The following is an 18,988-nucleotide window of genomic DNA, read 5'->3' on the forward strand; positions in this document are numbered from 1 at the left end:
GTGCTGGGCACACTGCCCGCCCAGCGGGTGCTCCAGGTGCACCGCTCACAGGCCACGGGGCCCAGGTGTGGCTGACGCCACTTCCTCCGTCACATGCCGCCTCTCCTACAGTTAGGCAGCGTCCCTCAGGGCCACAGGCGGTGTGTCCCTGGCCCCTCCCCCTGCTCCACCCTGAACTTCCGCCCAGTCAGCACATGGCCTGCAGACGCCTCCCTGTGCCGGGGAAGCGTGGCGAGCAGGCGGGGCAGAGGGCGGGCTGGGGCCTGCAGGTGGGGCCAGCCCAGGCAAGAGGGGCTGTCTCAGGGCTGGCCACGCAGGCAGGGGCGCGTCCGGCTTTGCATGGGTGGGGGAGGGTCAGGGCCTGGGAACATCGTGGTTTTCCGACTGGCACGTGGTTTTCTTCCAAGAGCACGAACAGGACAGGACAGCACAGGTAAATGTACCGAGCCTTCCCTCAGCGGATCCTGCAGGGTTCTCGTCCCTGCTTGCCCGGTGGGGAAACCGAGGCTCGGCCAGGGGGACCCGCCCCAGGTGGTACAGCAGGTTGGCAGCAGGACCCTGACTGGGTGCCCCTCACTGGAGCCTGGCCACCTCCTGAGCTGTGCCCTCCAGCCCCCAGGGGAGCCGAGGGGCTTGCCCCTCCCCCAGACCCCGGCAGGGCTCGATCGGTGGCCTAGCTGACCACAGCCAGGCCTGGCCCTCAGCCACCGCCCCTGGTCCAATGTCCAGGGGCCACAGCTGCCCACTTGGCAGGTGATGGCTGGCACCAGCTGCTTGACTTGTGTGCTGGGCCACAGCAGGCGGCTGTCCCAGCTGCTGCCCGGGGCTGCAGTGCCCAGTGCGTCACTCGCCCGTGTACCGCGCCCAGCGTTCTCAGGACAGGCCATGCCCTTCCTCGCCCTCTGACCTGTCCTTCACCCATTGGGTGAGTGCGGCCCTGACTCAGGCGGCTGCCCAGGCCAGCCACACAGTGACCGGGCTGGTGTCCTCCCAGCCCCGGACCCCGAACCACCCCTAGGAAGCCTGGTGCTGGCGGAACCAGGGACTGAGTGATGGGCTCTGTCCCTGTGGTGAGGACTCAGAACGGTGGCAACACCTGGTCAGGCCAGAGCCCAGGCCACCTCCTCCAGGACACCCTCCTGGGTTTCCTGCTGGGAGGAAGGACCCCTTGCTCGGGAGCAGCCGCTGCACAGCAGCCTCGCTTCCTCCTGGAGGGACCCCAAGCCCCGTGAAGGCAGGGACTGGGTCCCTGCTGTCAGTCCAGGCCGTGCTTTGTACGCAGTAGGTGCTCAGTAAAAGTAGAGGGCAGACGAGGGAGCAGCAAGAGGGAGGACCGCCCGGTGCCAATATGAACCCAGTTATGTGACGGACGGTCTTCGTCGCAGCGGCTGGCATCGCTCTGCTGTCCACTGGCCGGAACTTAGACCCAGTGGGGCCACCAGGACTGGTCTCCGCCAGCACCTTTTCCCGTGCTGCACGTGCACAGGTGTGCGTGTCCCCCCGGAGTTCTCTGGGCGCCTCCCCCGCCTGCACCAGGCACCATACCGCAGGCCGTCAGGCACAGGGTTTTCGCCTGTCTGCCTTGCTGTGTGGCCACGGCAGCTGGCTCCCCTCTCTGGGCCCCGTTCCCCCAACATCTGCGGGGAGGCGGGCATCCCTGTCCCGGGAGGCAGGCGCTGTGCAGTGGGAAAGCCAGAGGCCCGGGGGCCACCCCGTCACCAAGGGATGGGCGCTCTGCAGGGCAGGAAGCAGGCAGCGCAGGGGCACAGGTGGGGAGGGGGCAGCCAGACTGCCCTGCGGCTAAGGCAGTGAGCGCCGCCCTGTGGGTGGGCAAGGGCAGGCGGCCAGGCCCGTGTGCTGAGGCTCTGGGCCACCTCGCCAAGGGCCCGCAGGAAGCTGGGGGTGTGTGTGTGGGGGAGAGTAGGGGTGTGTGTGTGTGTGTGTGTGTGTGTCCTGCAGGCCTGGGCCCTGCCCGGAGCTCAGCGGGAAGAGCAGGCGGGGTGCACGGTCCCCCGCAAGCAGCAGCCTGGGACCCGTCTTAGCGGGAGGAAGTGAGGCCACCAACCCATCCCCGGGGGGAGGGCGATGGGGCTTCGGGGTTCGCAGCCCCGCTCTGCCGCCCCCGGAGCTGCCTTCTAGGCCGCTGCCCCAGCGGCCCGCGGTCTGGGCGGCGCGTCCCGGGCGGTGGGCGGGGTGGAGGTGGGGCGGGTCAGGCGGGGAGAGGGTGGACAGTGCCGGCCTTGCTGCGGGGTCGGGGCAGGGGCGGGGCGAGGAGGGACTGGCCGGGGACCTGACGGCCCAGTTCCGCTGCTCAGGAAGGAAGACGCCGCCAGGAGGGCGGGCGCTCCCGGTGGGCGGGTTGGGACCGCCCAGAGTTGGGGGACATCTGTCCGCCTCTGGCAGCTGCGCTGGTCGATAGTTGGGCTGGGTGGGCGGGACCACCGGCCGCGGTGCGGTGACGGGACCTGGGCCAGCTCCCCACCCTGGGCCAGATCCGCCAGGTCGGCCAGGTCCGCGGGTCCACCAGGTCCGGGCCGTGCAGGGACCGCCCCTTGGCCCTGCAGCCTGCTCGGGGGCTCCCCTGGCCCCTACGGCTCAGGGTAGAGGAGGCTCACCCCGCACCCGCACCCGTGGGTCCCGCACCCTCACCCCTGGCGGCGAGTGGGGGCGGGAAGGGCTGGGGGGCCCGCGAGCAGGTTAACGGTGAAGCAGCTGCTGGAGAAGGCGGAGGGACAGGTGGAGAGCGGGGACTGGCCAGCGCGCGGGCGGGGCCGGTCCGCCCCCCGGGAGCCAGGAGGCCGGGTCAGAGGCCGACAGGGTGCCCGGCAGGGCGGTGGGGGCGGTGGGGGCAGTGCCCAGGCGGGGAAAGTTTCTGGCACCCACGTGAGGCGGCTTCCACAGCGGACGCCACTCGGGCTCCTGGAAGGTAAGTTCAGGCCCCGCGAGGGGTGCGCCCTGCACCCGGGCCACCTGCGGGGGAGGGCAGGTGGGTGTCAGACGTGGGGCACAGGGGGGCGGGGAGGACTGCGGGGCGCTGCCCCAACCTCCAACCCCCCTCCAAGCCTCTCAGATCACAGCTCCCTGCTGCCCCCCGGCCGCCCCTCTGGGAGAGGGTCACCGGGCTGGGGCAGGGCAGCCCTGGCTCCGAGAGCTGGGCCCCGCACCCCAATCTCCCAGGCCTGGCCCCCAGCCTCCCCTCCCCATACCAGGCCCTGTAAGCCTGCAGACGAGGTCAGGAGGGGGCAGCAGAGCCCGCCAAGCACGGGCCTGGACCTGCGTCCCCGGGGGCCACGTCTGGGCCCGTGGCCTGGTTCAGCCTCCTGAGCCTCAGTCACTCCCTGTCAACCGGGTGACAGTGGCCTCAGAGCATCCGCTGAGCGAGGCGGGCGCCCGGGCGCACTCGGCACACACTCCCAGTGGACGGGCCTTTCTCCGTCAGTCCATTGGCATCCCTCCCGATGATTCATGGCGGAGGCACGCTCACCCCCGCGCCTCCGGTCACGCCAACCCCTCGAGCCCCCTGCTCCTCTAACTAGGGGTCCCCCCGGGGGCAGGGCCGGGCCCACCCCCAGGGACTCCTCTCAGCACCTCTGTCCTTAGGAGATGGGCTCCCCGTCACGCTCTCCTAATTTTGAGATTTTTGTGGCTGGGAAGGTCTGGGAGGGCTTCCTGAAGGAGGAGGAACCCCAGGTGAGCCCTGACGTCCACTGGGAGGACCCTGGGGCCCAGACAGCCTGGACCTCACTGCCCTCTCACCTTCTGCCTCGGGTCCCAAAGGGCCTTGGGGCCGACCAGGCAGAAAGGACTTGTGTCTGGGGTTGAGAGGGGAGTTCCCCAAGGGGTCGTGTGGGAGCCAGGCTGGGGGGTCGAATGTCCCTGTCTCAGGGCTGCCCGCCACCTGCCCTGTGACCCCCGCGCCCCGCGCACACCGCCGCCCCCTCCCGCCCTCCTGGCTGTGTGTCCAGGTGACTCCATCCTGCATCCCAGCCCCAACCCCTGTTCTTATCACCCCCTAGGCCCGTGGTCGGCAAACTGCGGCTCGCGAGCCACATGCGGCTCTTGGGCCCCTTGAGTGTGGCTCTTCCTAAGCCTTAGGAGTACCCTAATTAAGTTAATAACAATGTACCCACCTATATAGTTTAAGTTTAAAAAATTTGGCTCTCAAAAGAAATTTCAGTCGTTGTACTGTTGATATTTGGCTCTGTTGACTAATGAGTTTGCTGACCACTGCCCTAGGCCACTGCGTCCCCTCCGGTGGCTCCCACCTCCCTCCGTCTCCCCAGTCCCAGCACCACCCTGCAGTGCCAGACCCAGTGCCAGACCCCGGTCACCAGGCCCCACCCCCGGGAAGTGCCTGGGGCTCTCGGCTGTTGGGACAGCCCCTCCCCACCCCCATCCTTGCCCTGTTGCCTTCTGGGTCCTGTGTTCTCCCAAGACCGGAGTGTTTTCTTGTCCTTGGTTCTCAGGTCCTCCCTGCCCTCTCCTGGGGTAACCCCACTTCCCAGGTCTCATTTTGGCTGCTCCCCCCCCCCCCCCCCCCCACAACAGAGCTCCCCCGCCAGCACAGCCCTGCCCACTCCACTCCCTGGGCTGGCCGGGACCTTCGGCCCCCACCGTGGTGCCCTGACATGTGTGCACCAGGCCTCAGCGGGCCCTCAGCGGATGATGCAGGAGCACACACGGGCTGTGGCAGGAGGGGAGCCTGAGGGGTACAGTGTGGGGGGCCCGCCCCCACGGCGCCTGTCCGCACCTGCCCGCCCGACTCTCTCCCCAGCTCCCCAAGCTGCTGACACCTGGCGTCGCCATGGCCTCGCTGGGCCGAGCCCTGCGTGCGGCGGCCACACGCCCTCGTCGGAGCCCTGCTCAGGGCCTGGGGCCGCGTCCCCTGACCAGCGGGGCCGGCCCCGCCACCGAGAAGAGCGTGCCGTACCAGCGGACCCTGAAGGAGGCCCAGGACCCTGCGGCCGCCCGAGGCCCCAGCCGGCCCCTGCCCAGCACGGCCGACGTGGTGGTCATCGGCGGGGGCAGCCTGGGCTGCCAGACCCTGTACCACCTGGCCAAGCTGGGCGTGAGCAGCGCGGTGCTGCTGGAGCGCGAGCGCCTCACCTCGGGGACCACCTGGCACACGGCAGGTGGGCGGCTGCAGGGAGGGGGCTGGGGAGGGGGCAGGAGGGGGCTGGTTGGGGGCCCTGCTTGTCCCCGAGTCTCTGAAGCTGTGGGGGGAGGAGGGAGCAGACTTTGCCTGTGGGACCCCGGAGGTCAGAGGTCAAAGCGGAGACCTGAGCTGGGAGCCAGCTGTCTATTCAGAGAAGGAAGCCCTTCACGGACAGTCACCTGGGTGAGGGGCGGACCCAGGGCAGGAGGGAGGCCGGGGAGGGCCATCCAGGTGGTGCAGACAGGTCCTCTGGGACACCAGCTGTGCCTGCGATTCTCTCCTAACCAAGCAGTGCCCGTCACCATCGCCGCCCCTCCTCCCCAACCCGGGGCCCAGCTCCCAGCTCCCAGCTCCCAGCTCCCAGGGATGAACACTCCGATTCCACCACCATCACCCGTGTGAGGGCAAGTCACTGACCACGAGCTGGAAAGCCTTCAGGCAACACACATGTTGGGAGGTGACCTGAGGCCGCCACAGCCTCTGCCCCCCACAGCCCCCCCGTCAGCCTCTGCCCCACACCCCCACTGCCCTCCATCAGCCGGGCAGCCTCGGGCCTCACTGTCTCGGCCTCACCCGGCCTCCATTCCCAGACGTGCTCTGCGGTGTGGGTGAGGGGCGTTGGGTAAAGTAATCCAGCCTCACAGGCCACCCTTCCCCCTGGGACGGCTCAGCCCAGGCCTCAGCACACGGCACCTGGCACATGGCACCCAGCTCATGGCACCCGGCATACGGCACCTGGCACCCAGCACATAGCACACAGCTCATGGCACACGGCACCCGGCACATGGCACCCAGCTCATGGCACCCGGCTCACGGCAACTGGCACATGGCACCTGGCACATGGCACCCAGCTCATGGCACCTGGCACCCGGCACATGGCACACAGCACATGGCACATAGCACCTAGCACACGGCACCTGGTACACAGCGCAGAGCACCCAGCACACAGCACATGGCACACGGCATACGGCACCCGGCACATGGCACATAGCACCTAGCACACAGCACCCGGTACACAGCGCAGAGCACCCAGCACACAGCACATGGCACACGGCATATGGCACTCGGCACATGGCGCACGGCACCCGGCAGGCACTCTGTAAATGGAGCCTTTGGTGTCTCTCCGAGCTGCCCGAGGCCCAGGAGGCTGGTCATAAAGCTCAGCCTGGACCCTGTCATTTCCTTGCCCGCCTCTGCTGCCTGTGGTCGGCGATAAGGGCCGGGATAAGAGCCGGCGCTGCCTGAGTCTCGGGGCCGGGCCCGGGGGAGGGTGCCGCTCCCGCGTGGGGACCGACGGTGCCCCTCCCGCCAGGCCTGCTGTGGCAGCTGCGGCCCAGCGACGTGGAGGTGGAGCTGCTGGCCCACACGAGACGCGTGGTGAGCCGCGACCTGGAGGAGGAGACGGGGCTGCACACCGGCTGGATCCAGAACGGGGGCCTGTTCATCGCGTCCAACCGGCAGCGCCTGGATGAGTACAAGAGGCTCATGTCGGTGGGTGCGCCCTGCAGGGTGGGGGGCTCTGGTGGGTGGGTGCGCCCTGCAGGGTAGGGATCATGTCGGTGGGTGCACCCTGCAGGGTGGGGGTCATGTGGGTGGGTGTGCCCTGCAGGGTGGGGGCTCTGGTGGGTGGGTGTGCCCTGCAGGGTGGGGGCTGGTGTGGGTGGGTGCGCCCTGCAGGGTGGGGGTCATGTGGGTGGGTGTGCCCTGCAGGGTGGGGGCTCTGGTGGGTGGATGTGCCCTGCAGGGTGGGGGCTGGTGTGGGTGGGTGCGCCCTGCAGGGTGGGGGCTGGTGTGGGTGGGTGCGCCCTGCAGGGAGGGAGCCCCGACAGATCTGGTGGCTGGGCCTCTGGGAGGAGTCTGCCTCTGAGCCTCAGTCCCCTCACTGTGAAATGGGACCGTGGAGGCGGAGACGCCAGGCAGCGGGGTCTGTCATCTGGGTGGTGCCCCGGGCCCTGGGCGTGGCGGCCAGCTGAGCTTCCTGGAGGAGGGGTCAGGGCTGACCCTCGGAGCCGGGTGGGGGGGACAGTGGCCGGAAGGGCTCCCTCCCGAGGGCTCAGTCACTGTCCCCCGGGCCCCTAGCTGGGCAAGGCCTACGGCGTGGAGTCCCACGTGCTGAGCCCGGCGGAGACCAAGAAGCTGTACCCGCTGATGAACGTGGACGACCTCTACGGGACCCTGTACGTGCCGCACGACGGGACCATGGACCCCGCTGGCACCTGCACCACCCTCGCCAGGGCCGCCACTGCCCGGGGAGCGCAGGTACCGGTGGCCACCGGCCTGGGTGCCCTGCTCCCAGCCCACCCCTCCTGCTACGGACCCGGGAGCAGAAGGCAGGGGGCAGGCGCCATCCTCGCTGCCGTGGGCCTGGGCCGGCGGGACCTCTCCGCCTGTGGCCGCTCCTGCGCAGGCAGCGATGCCGCGTCGGCGGGGGTACCCCCCCTCCCCGCGTTCCTGCCCCGAGGGGCCAGTGCCTCCCACCGTCTTCTGTGGCCTTTACCTTATTTTGTCGGTGGGGCCGCCGCCCGCGTGACCCTCAGGCCACACGGTAGACGCAAACATCTTCTAGTCAGATGAGCCTGTTTTAAGTCACTTTATGGAAAAGAGCCACGTGTGGGCCGAGGTCTCCAGGCAAAGGAGTGTGTGTGGGGGGACGTAGCTCCCAGGGCTGTGGTGGCCCCGTTCCCGGGAGCGTCGCCGAAGCCTGACCTGTCGGAAGCAGGGTCCCCGTCCCCTCGGGCTGGGGTGCGAGAGCCCCAGGTGGCAGCCCCTCTCGCTCCCAGGTCATCGAGAACTGCCCGGTGACGGGCATCCGCGTGCGGACGGACGACTTCGGGGTGCGGCGGGTGGCGGCCGTGGAGACGGAGCACGGAGCCATCCAGACGCCCTGCGTGGTCAACTGTGCAGGTGGGACGGGCCCCGCTTCTGAGCGGCCCGCCGGCTGCCCTCTAACCGGCCTTTCTCCGGGGGGCCGCCTGGGGGTCCGGGGTCGGGGCAGACGGGGTGACACAGAGCTGACCGGTCGCCTCTGCCTGCAGGCGTGTGGGCGGACGCGGTGGGCCGGATGGCGGGGGTCAAGGTCCCGCTGGTGGCCATGCACCACGCCTACGTGGTCACCGAGCGCATCGAGGGCATCCAGGTAGGCGCCCCGGAGCCGGTCATGAGGGCTGGCGGGTGGGGGCGCGGGGCCTGGTCCGGGCCTCAGCACTTACACGTGGGTGACCCGCGTCTGGGCTGGGCGCTCCGTGGAGGCGCGTCTGGAGGCGGCAGAGGGCGGGCCGGGAGCATGGAGCGCGGGCGGGGGGTCTGGGTGGGGTCTGGGCGAGGCTGCCCTTGTGGAGGGTCCGGCCCAGCACGGAGGGCTCGGGAGCCTGGGCCCTGCCCCGGACTCGCCGGCTTCCCTTCGGTCACTGGAAGGGAAGGGGTCCCCCTTGACAGGGTTCCCCGGTTCATGGAGTTCCTGTAATTGAGGGCACCCCTCCTCAGGCTGCTCTATGTCCCCCCTGGGTGGGCGCTGGGGCGGAGACGGCACCCAGCTCCGCAGGCAGGATGAGCGAGGCCCCATTCTGTGGGGAGAGATCTGGCTGGCCACCAGGGGGCGCCCTCAGACCGCCGTGGGCTCGGGTGGGCTGAGCTCACGCTGGGGACTGGCAGGGGGCGGCCGGGCTGTGTGCAGAGCAGGGGGCACCTAGGGCACCCACAGCGCCAGGACGTAGGCGGCTCTGGTCCCCGGGCCCTTGTCCCGCTGATGCCTGACCTCCAGGCACCTCTCGGGAGAAGCCGGGCGGTAGGCCAGGGCCCCTCCGGGAACTTGAAGGTCAGAGCCAGGCTGGGCTATTCGTTCAGTCACCGACGCTGCCCCCCGGGGCCCGTGTGCCGTGGGGGTCCAGGCTGTGCCCCCACCAGCCCCAGAACCTCGGAGGCTGTGCAGGAGGAAAGAGGGGATTTGGGGCTGAAGGCTGGCCCCCTGAGGCCGAACCTTGGAGTCGGGACCTGGGAGAGGAGCCGGCCTCTGGCCTCTGACCGCAGCCTCCACGCTCTCATTCACGGGGTCACAGCTGCGTCCCCGTCCCTGGCAGGGCTCCTGAGGGGCCGAGGGGCCTCCAGCGCCCATGCGGCGGGCTCCCCCAGCCTGCTGCTTCGCTTCTTGGTTAAGCCCGTGGTCAGTGCCTGTGACAGGACAACGTTCACATGCTAACTCCTGGGCAGTCAGTGTCCGGCTTCCTGTTTCCTGGAGTCGGTTGTAAATCGTATTTTTTCTGGTTGCCCAGTTTTCCGCTGAGCTGTCACGAATGGTATCTGTCTCTTCTCTGTCTTTCTATCACCTGTCTCCTAGTTTTAAAAATACGTTTTTATTGACTTCAGAGAGGAAGGGAGAGGGGGAGAGAGATAGAAACATCAACGAGAGAGAGTCATTGGAGCCCGCAACCCGGGCCTGTGCCCCGACCGGGAATCGAACCGTGACCTGGTTCACATGTTGACACTCAACCACGGAGCCCCGCCAGCCGGGCCGAAGCCTCCTCTTCAATGAGGGTCCCTGGAGCCAGCGCCTGGAGCTTCTCCGGGCCACTCTGGGTCTCTACAAGGAGTGCCCAGGCCACTGTCCAGCGGGGAAGGCAGCCCACGGCTCCCCCGAACCTGGAGCCTCTGGGGCTCCCCTTCTCCAGCCTCAGACCTCGGGGCTCCCCCAGGGCAGGGCCAGGCCTTGGCTGTGTGGGGTGGGCATGGAGGGGACCCTCGCCCACCCTGCTGTTCACACACATGCACACGCACTCTCTCACGCTCACTCACACGCATGCGCACACGCGTTCCGCCTCACCCCCCTGCAGAGGGACCTGGGTGTGCCGCCCGCTTGGCCTCTCAGCAGATTGGAGGGACAGAGGGAGGCACCGGCTGCCCCTGCTCGGTCTCCCCACCCCAAGCCCCGGCTGTGGCCCCGCCCTCCCACCCACTGTGCACCCCCGTGGTGCTGGGGTCCCCCATGTGCTGGCCTCTCCTGCTCTCCTCTGGTGGGCTGTGTCCTTCTCTCTCCACCTCCCTCCCTCATTCCTCCTTTTCACACCTTTGCTGCTCTGTCCTGGGTTTGGGGGAGGAGAGGCCGGAGGGGGGCTGGTTTGTCCCCCGTGTAACCCGGGGCCCCGGGGCCCCTCTGTCCTCGGGGTCCTACAGGAGGAGGCGGCAGGTGGGCCCGCCGTGGGCCCGGGGCCTGGGGGAGGCGAGGGGCCCCGCGCCCGCCCTGGCTGACCCACGGCCTCTGCTCTGCCTTCCAGAACATGCCCAACGTCCGCGACCATGACGCCTCGGTCTACCTCCGCCTCCAGGGGGACGCCCTGTCCGTGGGCGGCTACGAGCCCAACCCCATCTTCTGGGAGGAGGTGCGACTCGGAGGGAATGGGGGTGGTGGGGCTGTGTCTCCGCGTGGAGAAGCCTCCCGCCAGGGAGCCTCCGCCTGCAGCTCCTGGTGGGCACTGAGCCACACAGGCCCCGGCCCACAGGGTCAGACCCGCCCTCCCTGACCAGAGCGCCTGGCCTGCCGGCAGGTCCAGACCTCGGCAGGGGGAGGGCTCCCCTCAAGTCCTCTGTCCGTCAGCCAGCAACACCCTGCCCAGCCCTCTCGGCCCCCCAGGCGCGGGTGGCCGCCCTCTCATTTCCATGCATTTAGTCCACAGCTTGAATGGATCATGACCCGTTTGGGTCAGATTCTGTGTTACTTTCCGGGGAAACAGGGAGACGAAGATAAAAGTCCCTGCCCCAGGGGACCTGTATTTTGGTGGGGAGACATACAATATTCAAACAAAGGAATACTGAGCGTGCTCGCTCGAGGAGGGGGCGCCTGAGCAGGGCCCTGCGGAGAACAGGTGGGAGAGGAGCTGCCGGGGCAGGTGGAGGCCCTGAGGTCAGGCGTGTCCTCCTCGAGTGAAGGAAGGTCCGCGTGGCTGTGGGTCAGCGGCAGCTGGGGGCTGGGCCGGCTCGTGTAGGGCTTTGCAGACCACAGAGGAGCCAGCGGGATCCACAGGAAGCTTCAGAGCCAGCGGGCGTGATGAGACTTAGGAGGGCGGGATGGAGGAGGGCGGGATGGAGGAGGGTGAGGACGCGGAGCCTCCAGGCAGAGGCCACGGCAACGGTCAAGGGCAGAGCTGGGGGACCGGAGGGGAGACAGGCCCTGCTGATGGGCGGTGAGGGGGGGACAAGCTGGGGGCAGCTGTGGGGACCAGCCCAGCCGTCACTCACCTGAGGGGAAGCTGCACCCGCCATGGGCGGCGTCACAGGCAGGTCCCGCCCTCCCCAGGTGTCGGACAAGTTTGCTTTCGGCCTCTTCGACCTGGACTGGGACGTGTTCACCCAGCACATCGAAGGGGCCGTCAACCGGGTGCCTGTGCTGGAGAAGACGGGGGTCAAGTCCACGGTCTGCGGCCCAGGTGAGCGGGAGGCCTGGGGGCGGGGGGCTGGCCCTGGAGGCTGCCCTGCAGGCAGCAGCTGGGTCCCTCCGCTCCCTGTGGCCTCTCCAGCAGCCCTGGTGGTGGGCACTGCTGTACCCTCCCTGCAGGCCGGGGCCTGCGTGGCGGGGCAGGGCTGTGCCCCGAAGGGCACGCGGCCAGGCTTTCTCCCGCCCCAGTGTGAGCCCCTCCGCCGAGCGGGCAGCCCTGCGCAGCCTGGCGGGCAGACCGGCAGTTAGGTGGCTGCAGCCGCTGGGGCAGGGAGTACAGGGGTGCTGGGTGCCTGGGGGGCTGCCCAGAGGAGGGACAGCGCAATGGAGCCCTGAGGGGGAGCAGGCCACGGGGCGTCCCCCTCCCTCGGGCCCACACGGGGCCTGTTTAATGCCCAGCTGATGCAGGGGGAGCTCGCCCAGTTCAGGGCTGTGGGGGAGGCTCCCCAAGGTGCTGTGCTGCCCAAAGGGGCTCTCAGTTCTCTGTGCCTCGGTGCCGTCATCTGTGAAGTGGGTGAGAGCCACCCAGCAGGGACGGAGCAAGGAGAAGCCACATGCAGGCGAGGGCGTGGGCGCGGGCCCGGCCAGCGAACTGCAAGTCCCCAGAAGCCGGGGCACAGCCAGTCCACAGGCCACACGGGAGGGGGGGCAGGACGGGAGGAAGGGTCCGGCCCAGGGCCATGGCCTGGAGGATGCCCAGCCTCCGCCCCGCACACTGGTGTCCGCAAGGCCCCTCGGAGCTGTCCCGGGGCTGACGGGAGCATTGGTGAGGGCCGCTGCCTCTCCGGGAGGCCGGGGTGCAGGGCGACCCACAGGGGCAGGATTCGGGGAGCAGGCGATGACTCACCGCCCCCACAGCCTCCGGGGGAGGGGACGTGGCAGTGAGAAACGCAGGCCGGAAACCATCCCAGCACAGATAACTCGAGCCTCAGCCTAATTAGAGGAGTCAAGTCTTCGCCCCCAGGAGCCTCGCCTGGGGGGATGTGTGTGAGGCGTCTGGGGTCTGTCTCCCAGCGGCAAGACCGAAAGTGTCTGGGGAAATCGCATCTCCCTGCCAGAGGATGCACAGCCCAGGGCCAGCACGGCCGGGGGGCAGCACGGCCAGGGGCCAGCACGGCCGGGGGGCAGCACGGCCAGGGGCCAGCACGGCCGGGGGGCAGCACGGCCTGGGGACGGCACGGCCAGGGGCCTTTGGCCTCTGGAGCGGAGCAGGGGAGCCCCAGGCCCCTGCCTTCGGGGAAGCGGGGGGGGTGGGGGTGGGGGGTAGCGAGCAGAGCTCTGTTCCTGGGCGGGAGGTGGGAGCCAGGATGGGGTCTCGCCTGCCCTGCCCCGAGGGCCCGGGCCCTGCATCTCCGTGTGGCTCAGCCTTGGGTCCTTCGTTAAACATTCACAAGACCTTGTCCCCCGAAACTGTGTTCCCGCCAGCGTCTCCTCACTGCCCCGAGGCTCAGGACTTCCTGCGGCCACAGCTGCATCCCAGTGCTCGCGGGGTCAGCAGCCCTGGCCTCTCTCCTTTTCTTTTCAATTTTTAAAAATGTTTTTATTTTTAATTTTAGAGAGAGGAAGGGAGAGGGAGAGAGAGAAACCTCTATGAGAGAGAATCATGGACTGGCTGCCTCCTGCACGCCCCACACTGGGGAGCGAGCCTGCCACCCGGGCCTGTGCCCTGACCGGGAATCGAACCGTGACCTCCTGGTTCATAGGCTGACACTCAGCCACTGAGCCGCGCCGTTTTGAAAGTACCTGACTTACGGCAAAGCTGTAAGTGCAGCTGTAAATGCGGCCGGAGCCATCCGAGCGGCTCCCTGGAGGAAGTGGCATCGAGTGGGCGCTCAGGACGGGGAGGGTCTGGGTGACGGAGCATGTGCAGACCCCTGCCTCCATCCCTGCCCTCTTGGGAGACCCCACCCCAGGGGCATGCAGCCTGCGGGGGGGGGGGGCTTCAGGCCGCCCTTCCTTCCAGAGTCCTTCACGCCCGACCACAAGCCCCTGATGGGGGAAGCACCCGAGCTCCGAGGCTTCTTCCTGGGCTGCGGCTTCAACAGCGCAGGTGGGTCCAGGCAGCGCCCCCCCACCCCCCCACCCCCGCACCGCGGTCTCTCCTTCAGCTCCCGGGGCTCCCCCAGGCGGGTGAGGGGCTCCCCCAGGCGGGGTGAGGGGCTCCCCCAGGCGGGTGAGGGGCTCCCCCAGGCGGGCTGAGGGGCTCCCCCAGGCGGGTGAGGGGCTCCCCCAGGCGGGCTGAGGGGCTCCCCCAGGCGGGTGAGGGGCTGGCCAGGAGCCCTGCGCCCACAGGAGCGGGGACAGAGGCCTGCAGGGACGGGGTGAGGTCCCGTTGGGAGGCCTGCAGCGCCCCAGGTGTGAGATCCCCGGGGGGATGGGAGGGGCCGGGATGGGGCGAGCAGCTCTGAGACGGGCTGCAGACTGTGGCTCCCCTCCCGGCAGGAATGATGCTGGGCGGCGGCTGCGGGCAGGAGCTGGCCCACTGGATCATCCATGGGCGCCCAGAGAAGGACATGTATGGCTACGACATCAGGCGAGTGCACCCGACACCGGCGGGCAGGGCTGGCTCCTCCCCCGCCGCCCTGGGACCTGGGTAGATAGCCAGGGCTAGAGAGAAAGGAGCCCTCCCTGCAACCTGGGGGGCTTCCTGGAAGAGGAGGCAGTGAGGGAGGACAGGGAGGAAGGCTGCCAGGAGGGGGCGGTGCTGAGGCTGCCTGGGTCTGGCAGCTCCACGGCCCCTAACAAGCTCCAGGACCTCTAGTCCCAGTGTGTTGCCTGGCCCGCCGGCCAGCTCCGGGGTCACTGCGGGGTCAGATCCTCCCACTCCGCAGATGGGAGGCCGAGGCCTGGGCGGAAGGGGCTGCGCCCGCTGCCTGGGCTGAGCTGGGTATTGGCGCGTGTGCGTGGCTGGGAGCCAGGCGCCCCTGACGCCGGGCAGTGTCCTCCCTGTGACCTGGGTGAGGTGCGTGTACTGCTCGGTCTGTGCAGGTGAACCCTCCCCCCAGGCCTGCACGCGGGGCACTGAGGTCAGGGCTGGGGTGTCCTAGTTGCCCGCGAGTCGGGGCTGATGACACAGGTGCCCCCAGACAGGCCTGGGCAGTGGGGTCCATGGGCCGGGCTCTGTCCTCAGGCCGCAGTCCTGGCCACAGCTTGGGGGGCCGCTCGGTGTTCAGGCAGCTCTGCTGTTTCTGCTCCTGGCAGACAGCCCCCCGGGACACCCCGCTGCCGGTGGGGTGCAGGGTACAGGCTCAGCTCAGCACGCCCGCTCCTCTGCTCGCCTCCTCCCTTCCTAGCCTGATAGGACATCACGCCCATGGGGGTGTCCGGCCCCAGAGGAACAGGCTGACAGGCACTGAGACACCCCAGTGGCCACCTCCTCTCGGTGCCTGGCACGGCGTGGTCTGCTGTTACCTGGTGTCCGCCGGGGCTGTGCCACGTGCTCTCCCAGGAGGGGCATGTTCCCGAATGAGGAACCTGTAAGGGCCTTGGGGATGGACCGGTCCAAGCCCCGCCTGCTACGAACAGCAAGGAGGAGGCACCGAGGGGGGAGGGGACCTGCCCGAGGTCACCCAGTGCTGCCTGCAGGGGCAGGGACCCGTGTCCGACCCGGCCAGGCTGGCTGCTGTCGTCCCCCCGCCCCCTGCCCCCCGCCCCCGGGCCTCTGGCTGGAACCAGACCCACTGGGCCCACACCTGCCTCACAGGTGGCCTTGGCGCACCAGTGTCCCAGGCAGCTAAGGCCTGTCCACCCCGGCTGCTGGGGCCCGCGGCTGCCTGCCCAGCTGGGACCGGGTCTGGCTCCCTCCCCAGCCTCCTTCCCACGGAGCCTTCTCGGCTCACCCTCCTGCAGGGGCCACGCAGCCCAGGAGAGACCGCGGATGCCTCCGGGGCCGGGGGTTGGGGGGCTCTGGTGGGGACGGGGAGGGCGTTTTGCCTGGGTCCCTGTCCTCGGCCCCCACAGCAGTGACAGGGCCTCCACCCGTGGCAGGCGCTTCCATCACTCGCTCACGGACCACCGCCGCTGGATCCGTGAGCGCAGCCACGAGTCCTACGCCAAGAACTACTCGGTGGTCTTCCCCCACGACGAGCCGCTGGCGGGCCGCAACATGAGGACGGACCCGCTCCACGAGGTGCGCCTGGCGGCGGGCTCACTCTCGGGAGGGGTGCCTGTGGGGCCCCACCTGCGGGCGCTGGTGAGGGGGTGGCTCGCTCATTCCCAGGCGCTTCCTAACCGGAGGTGCTCAGGGCGCGCACCTGGGGTCCTCCCTGGCCGCTGGCAGGAGGGGCAGGTGGGCGTCATTCGACGGCGGCCTGCAGAGGAGACGCACTCCTGCGTGCACAGCTGCTCCATGCCTGTCCTCCCCGCCGTGGCAGAGTCCCCGCTGCCGTTCCTCTTGGGTCACACCTGGCAGGGGGGTTGCAGGGCCACCACCACGCACCACCACGGCTGCGGCCTAAGCACAGAACCCACTTCCCAAGGCCTGGAGGCCCCGGCCCAGGCCCAGGCCCAGGCACCCGCCCACCGCTCTCCCAGCGTTTGCACGGCCGCCCTCTTGTCCGCGCGTGGGGGACAGAGAGCAGGGTCGCGTCCCCGGAAGGACAGGCCTCCCCCTCACCACCTCCTTTCACCCCAGTCCCTCCCAGAGGCCCCATCTCCAAACACAGTCGCCTTGGGCTCGGGGCTTCCACGTGGGAGTGGGAGGCCAGCGGTTCAGTCCTCAGCAGAGGGTATAGCTGGGGTCTGTGGGGAGGGCGCTGGGGGGGAGCCTGGGGGGCGCATGGGCTTGTGTCCGGCTCCGGGCCAGGATCTCTGGGCCCTGTACGCCCCGGGGTGTGAAGAGGCAGCTTCGGTCGCTGTCTGCCCTGCTCGGGGTGTCGGGCCCCGCGTGAAGGGTGCTGTCCCCCCTCCCGCAGGAGCTCCTCGCGCGAGGCTGTGTGTTCCAGGAGCGGCATGGCTGGGAGCGGCCAGGATGGTTTAACCCCGGAGGCGCAGCCCCGGTGAGCAGCCCCCACGTTTCCCTCACCCGCCACCCGCCACCTACCACCCGCCAGGGGCTGCAGTCCTGCCAGGCCCGCCTCGGGCGCTGAGCCCGTCCGGCTGCCTGTGCCTCCGGGGCACTGGCCGCAGAGGCCCCCACAGGTGCTGCCACCCACAGGGCCCTGCCCCGGGAAGCTGGTGCCCACGGCGAGGCCAGGCACATGCCCCGGTTTGCAGGAGAAATCAGAGCGTCTCCCCGTAATCGGGTTCACATATTTTTGGCAACTGCAACTGCTCATTTGTGTGAGTGGGAGGGCCTCGCAGGAGGCTGTGCTTCTGTGTGCTGGCTTCTAAGCTGGGGTTTCACACCTCCCTGGCCTCAGGGTGCCCTCCTGGGCCTTCCCCCCTCAGTGCCCCCCAAGGGCCAGGCCCTCAGAGAAGAGTCAGACCACCCTGTCTGTGAGCCCCTGGGGGGCCCTCAAGGCGGCACGTGAGGCTTTAAGCCGATGGGGGGGTAGCTGGTCCTGATGGGAACAAATGAAAACCCCTCTCCTGTTGTATATTCTGCTTCCCCTCCCGGCACCACCCCTTCCATCTCCATAGCAACCCACATCCCCAGGAGTGTTCCGGGCCAGAGCTCCCGCACGCCTCCGCTCGGGTCTGAGCCCCACTGGGCGCCGTTCCTCCTCCTGAGGCCTGTAGGGACCCACCTCCCCACACAGGAGCCCAGAGCCGCCCGGGTGCAACCCACCGGGAGCCATCGCCTGGGACAAGTCTTCCTGTCCCCGGGCCTCAGGGTCCTCATCCGTAGCAGGACCCTCCTCCTAGGAGAGGAGGGACTCTGAGCAGGACTTGGTCCCCGACTGCCATGGCAACAGCCTCAGGAGTGGCGCGGGGCCACCCACTCCTTCATCCCCATCCCTGGCCGCCCCCCACTCCCTGGGCGTGGAGTCGAAAGCCCTGAGGTCCTGGTGGACCCCCTCCTGCCTCCCCTTCTCTCCACACCTTGACTTCACCTACTTTCTTCTCCCTCCCCCTGGGGCCCCCACGGGCTCAAAGACCCATCACCACGCAGGCGCTCAGTGATTAAGGTGTCATTTGTGCGGGTTCATGGGTCTTGTGTGTCTGTCCTTGTGGGACCAGCCCGGGGCCTGCCCGGCTGGATCTGTACAGGGGGAGGGGGGAGGCGGGAGGATGGGGCAGGACCAGGACGAGCAGGCTCCTTCCCCAGGTCCTCCCGTACGACTACTACGGGGCCTACGGGCACCAGGCGCACCAGGACCACGCCTACAACCGGCTGCTGGGGGCCGAGTACACCTTCGACTTCCCGCCCCACCATGAGGTGGTGAGTCGCTGTGTCCCCTCCCCCCCCCCCCCCCCCCCCCCCCCGCCCGAGTAAGAGACGGGGCTTCTGTAGTCGGCCCTCCTGGCCCGCAGAGCTGCCCAGCTCCTGGCTCCGTCCCATCCCCGTTGGGGCTGACTCAGTTGCTGGGAGTCAGGTGATGTCTCCCCTCCCCCACTGCTCCCTCATCCAGCAGCCAGGCCCAGGGCAGCCGGCCTGGGTCTGGCTGTGTGGCCCCAGGCCGGGGCCTCGGCCTCTGAGCCTCGTCCAGAACTGGGAGCCGTGTCAGCTTTGGTAGTGATGAGCCCCTCCTTCCGGGCCCAGCGCAGGGCCTCCCCCCAGAGCAGACCCTCCGGGACGGCAGAGCAGAGCCCCTGGGGAGGGTCCGTGGTCCGGTCCGCTCGCTGCCGCTTGCTCCACACGAGGGTGGGGAGGCTGGTCAGACGGCACCTGGCGGCTCACTGCCCCTCGCTCGAGAGCCGGGCCCCCACTCTGTGGGGTGGAGGTGATGGGTGTTCTCGGGGGCGGCCAGTGCAGGACGCACCAGGCCGGCTTCTTTGCCACGTTGTAAAGTCACGAAGCAGAACGTCGCTGTGTCCACATATGCGGCTGACGGGAGAGGCGGGCTGACGCCCGTGGGTGCCTCTGGGCAGGAGTGGAGCCACGGCCCGAGCCGGGGGTCCCAGCGCCCAGGGAGGCCCGGGAAGCACCCCGAGGGACGCAGCGCTGAGGGTCACGCCGCACAGCCCGCTTCCTGGGCCGGCCACCTGCGCAGACACGGGGCCTCACTCAGGAGCGCCTGGGCGGGGGAACTCCGTGCTCGCGCCTCGAAACGCCTCCTACTTTTTTGTTAATCCTCACCTGAGGCTTTTTAGAGAGAGTGGAGGAGACAGGGCAAGACAGAAACATCCATGTGAGAGAAACACATCGATGGGTTGCCTCCTGCACGTGCCCTGACCAGGGCCCGGGCCAGGGAGGAGCCTCAACCAAGGTACGTGCCCTTGACCGGAATCGAACCCGAGACCCTTTAGTCTGCAGGCCGATGCTCTATCCACTGAGCCAAACCAGCGAGGGCAACACTCCTACTTTT

At 68.9% G+C, this 18,988-nt stretch overlaps 1 protein-coding gene across 2 annotated transcripts in view; it reads left to right on the forward strand.

Annotated features, from left to right (window-relative positions):
* The first annotated feature begins 369 nt into the window (after positions 1 to 369).
* The window catches only part of SARDH (sarcosine dehydrogenase), a 38,616-nt gene continuing 19,997 nt past the window's right edge, over positions 370 to 18,988 (forward strand). The window contains exons 1-13 of one of the 2 annotated variants that reach the window (XM_070430341.1): positions 370 to 433; positions 4,775 to 5,132; positions 6,468 to 6,646; positions 7,235 to 7,414; positions 7,936 to 8,059; positions 8,191 to 8,291; positions 10,423 to 10,527; positions 11,442 to 11,571; positions 13,543 to 13,629; positions 14,022 to 14,112; positions 15,567 to 15,708; positions 16,493 to 16,576; positions 17,788 to 17,901. In XM_070430341.1, the coding sequence (XP_070286442.1) occupies positions 4,805 to 5,132; positions 6,468 to 6,646; positions 7,235 to 7,414; positions 7,936 to 8,059; positions 8,191 to 8,291; positions 10,423 to 10,527; positions 11,442 to 11,571; positions 13,543 to 13,629; positions 14,022 to 14,112; positions 15,567 to 15,708; positions 16,493 to 16,576; positions 17,788 to 17,901 (1,665 nt within the window). In that variant the 5' untranslated portion in view covers positions 370 to 433; positions 4,775 to 4,804. Of the gene's footprint in view, positions 434 to 2,511; positions 2,927 to 4,774; positions 5,133 to 6,467; positions 6,647 to 7,234; positions 7,415 to 7,935; positions 8,060 to 8,190; positions 8,292 to 10,422; positions 10,528 to 11,441; positions 11,572 to 13,542; positions 13,630 to 14,021; positions 14,113 to 15,566; positions 15,709 to 16,492; positions 16,577 to 17,787; positions 17,902 to 18,988 lie in introns of those variants that run through there. The other variant, XM_070430342.1, reaches the window with a different exon arrangement.

Source organism: Myotis yumanensis, unplaced genomic scaffold, assembly GCF_028538775.1.
Source record: "Myotis yumanensis isolate MYYU_CA2020_CCGP unplaced genomic scaffold, mMyoYum1.0.hap1 SCAF_12, whole genome shotgun sequence".
Lineage (NCBI taxonomy): Eukaryota > Metazoa > Chordata > Mammalia > Chiroptera > Vespertilionidae > Myotis > Myotis yumanensis.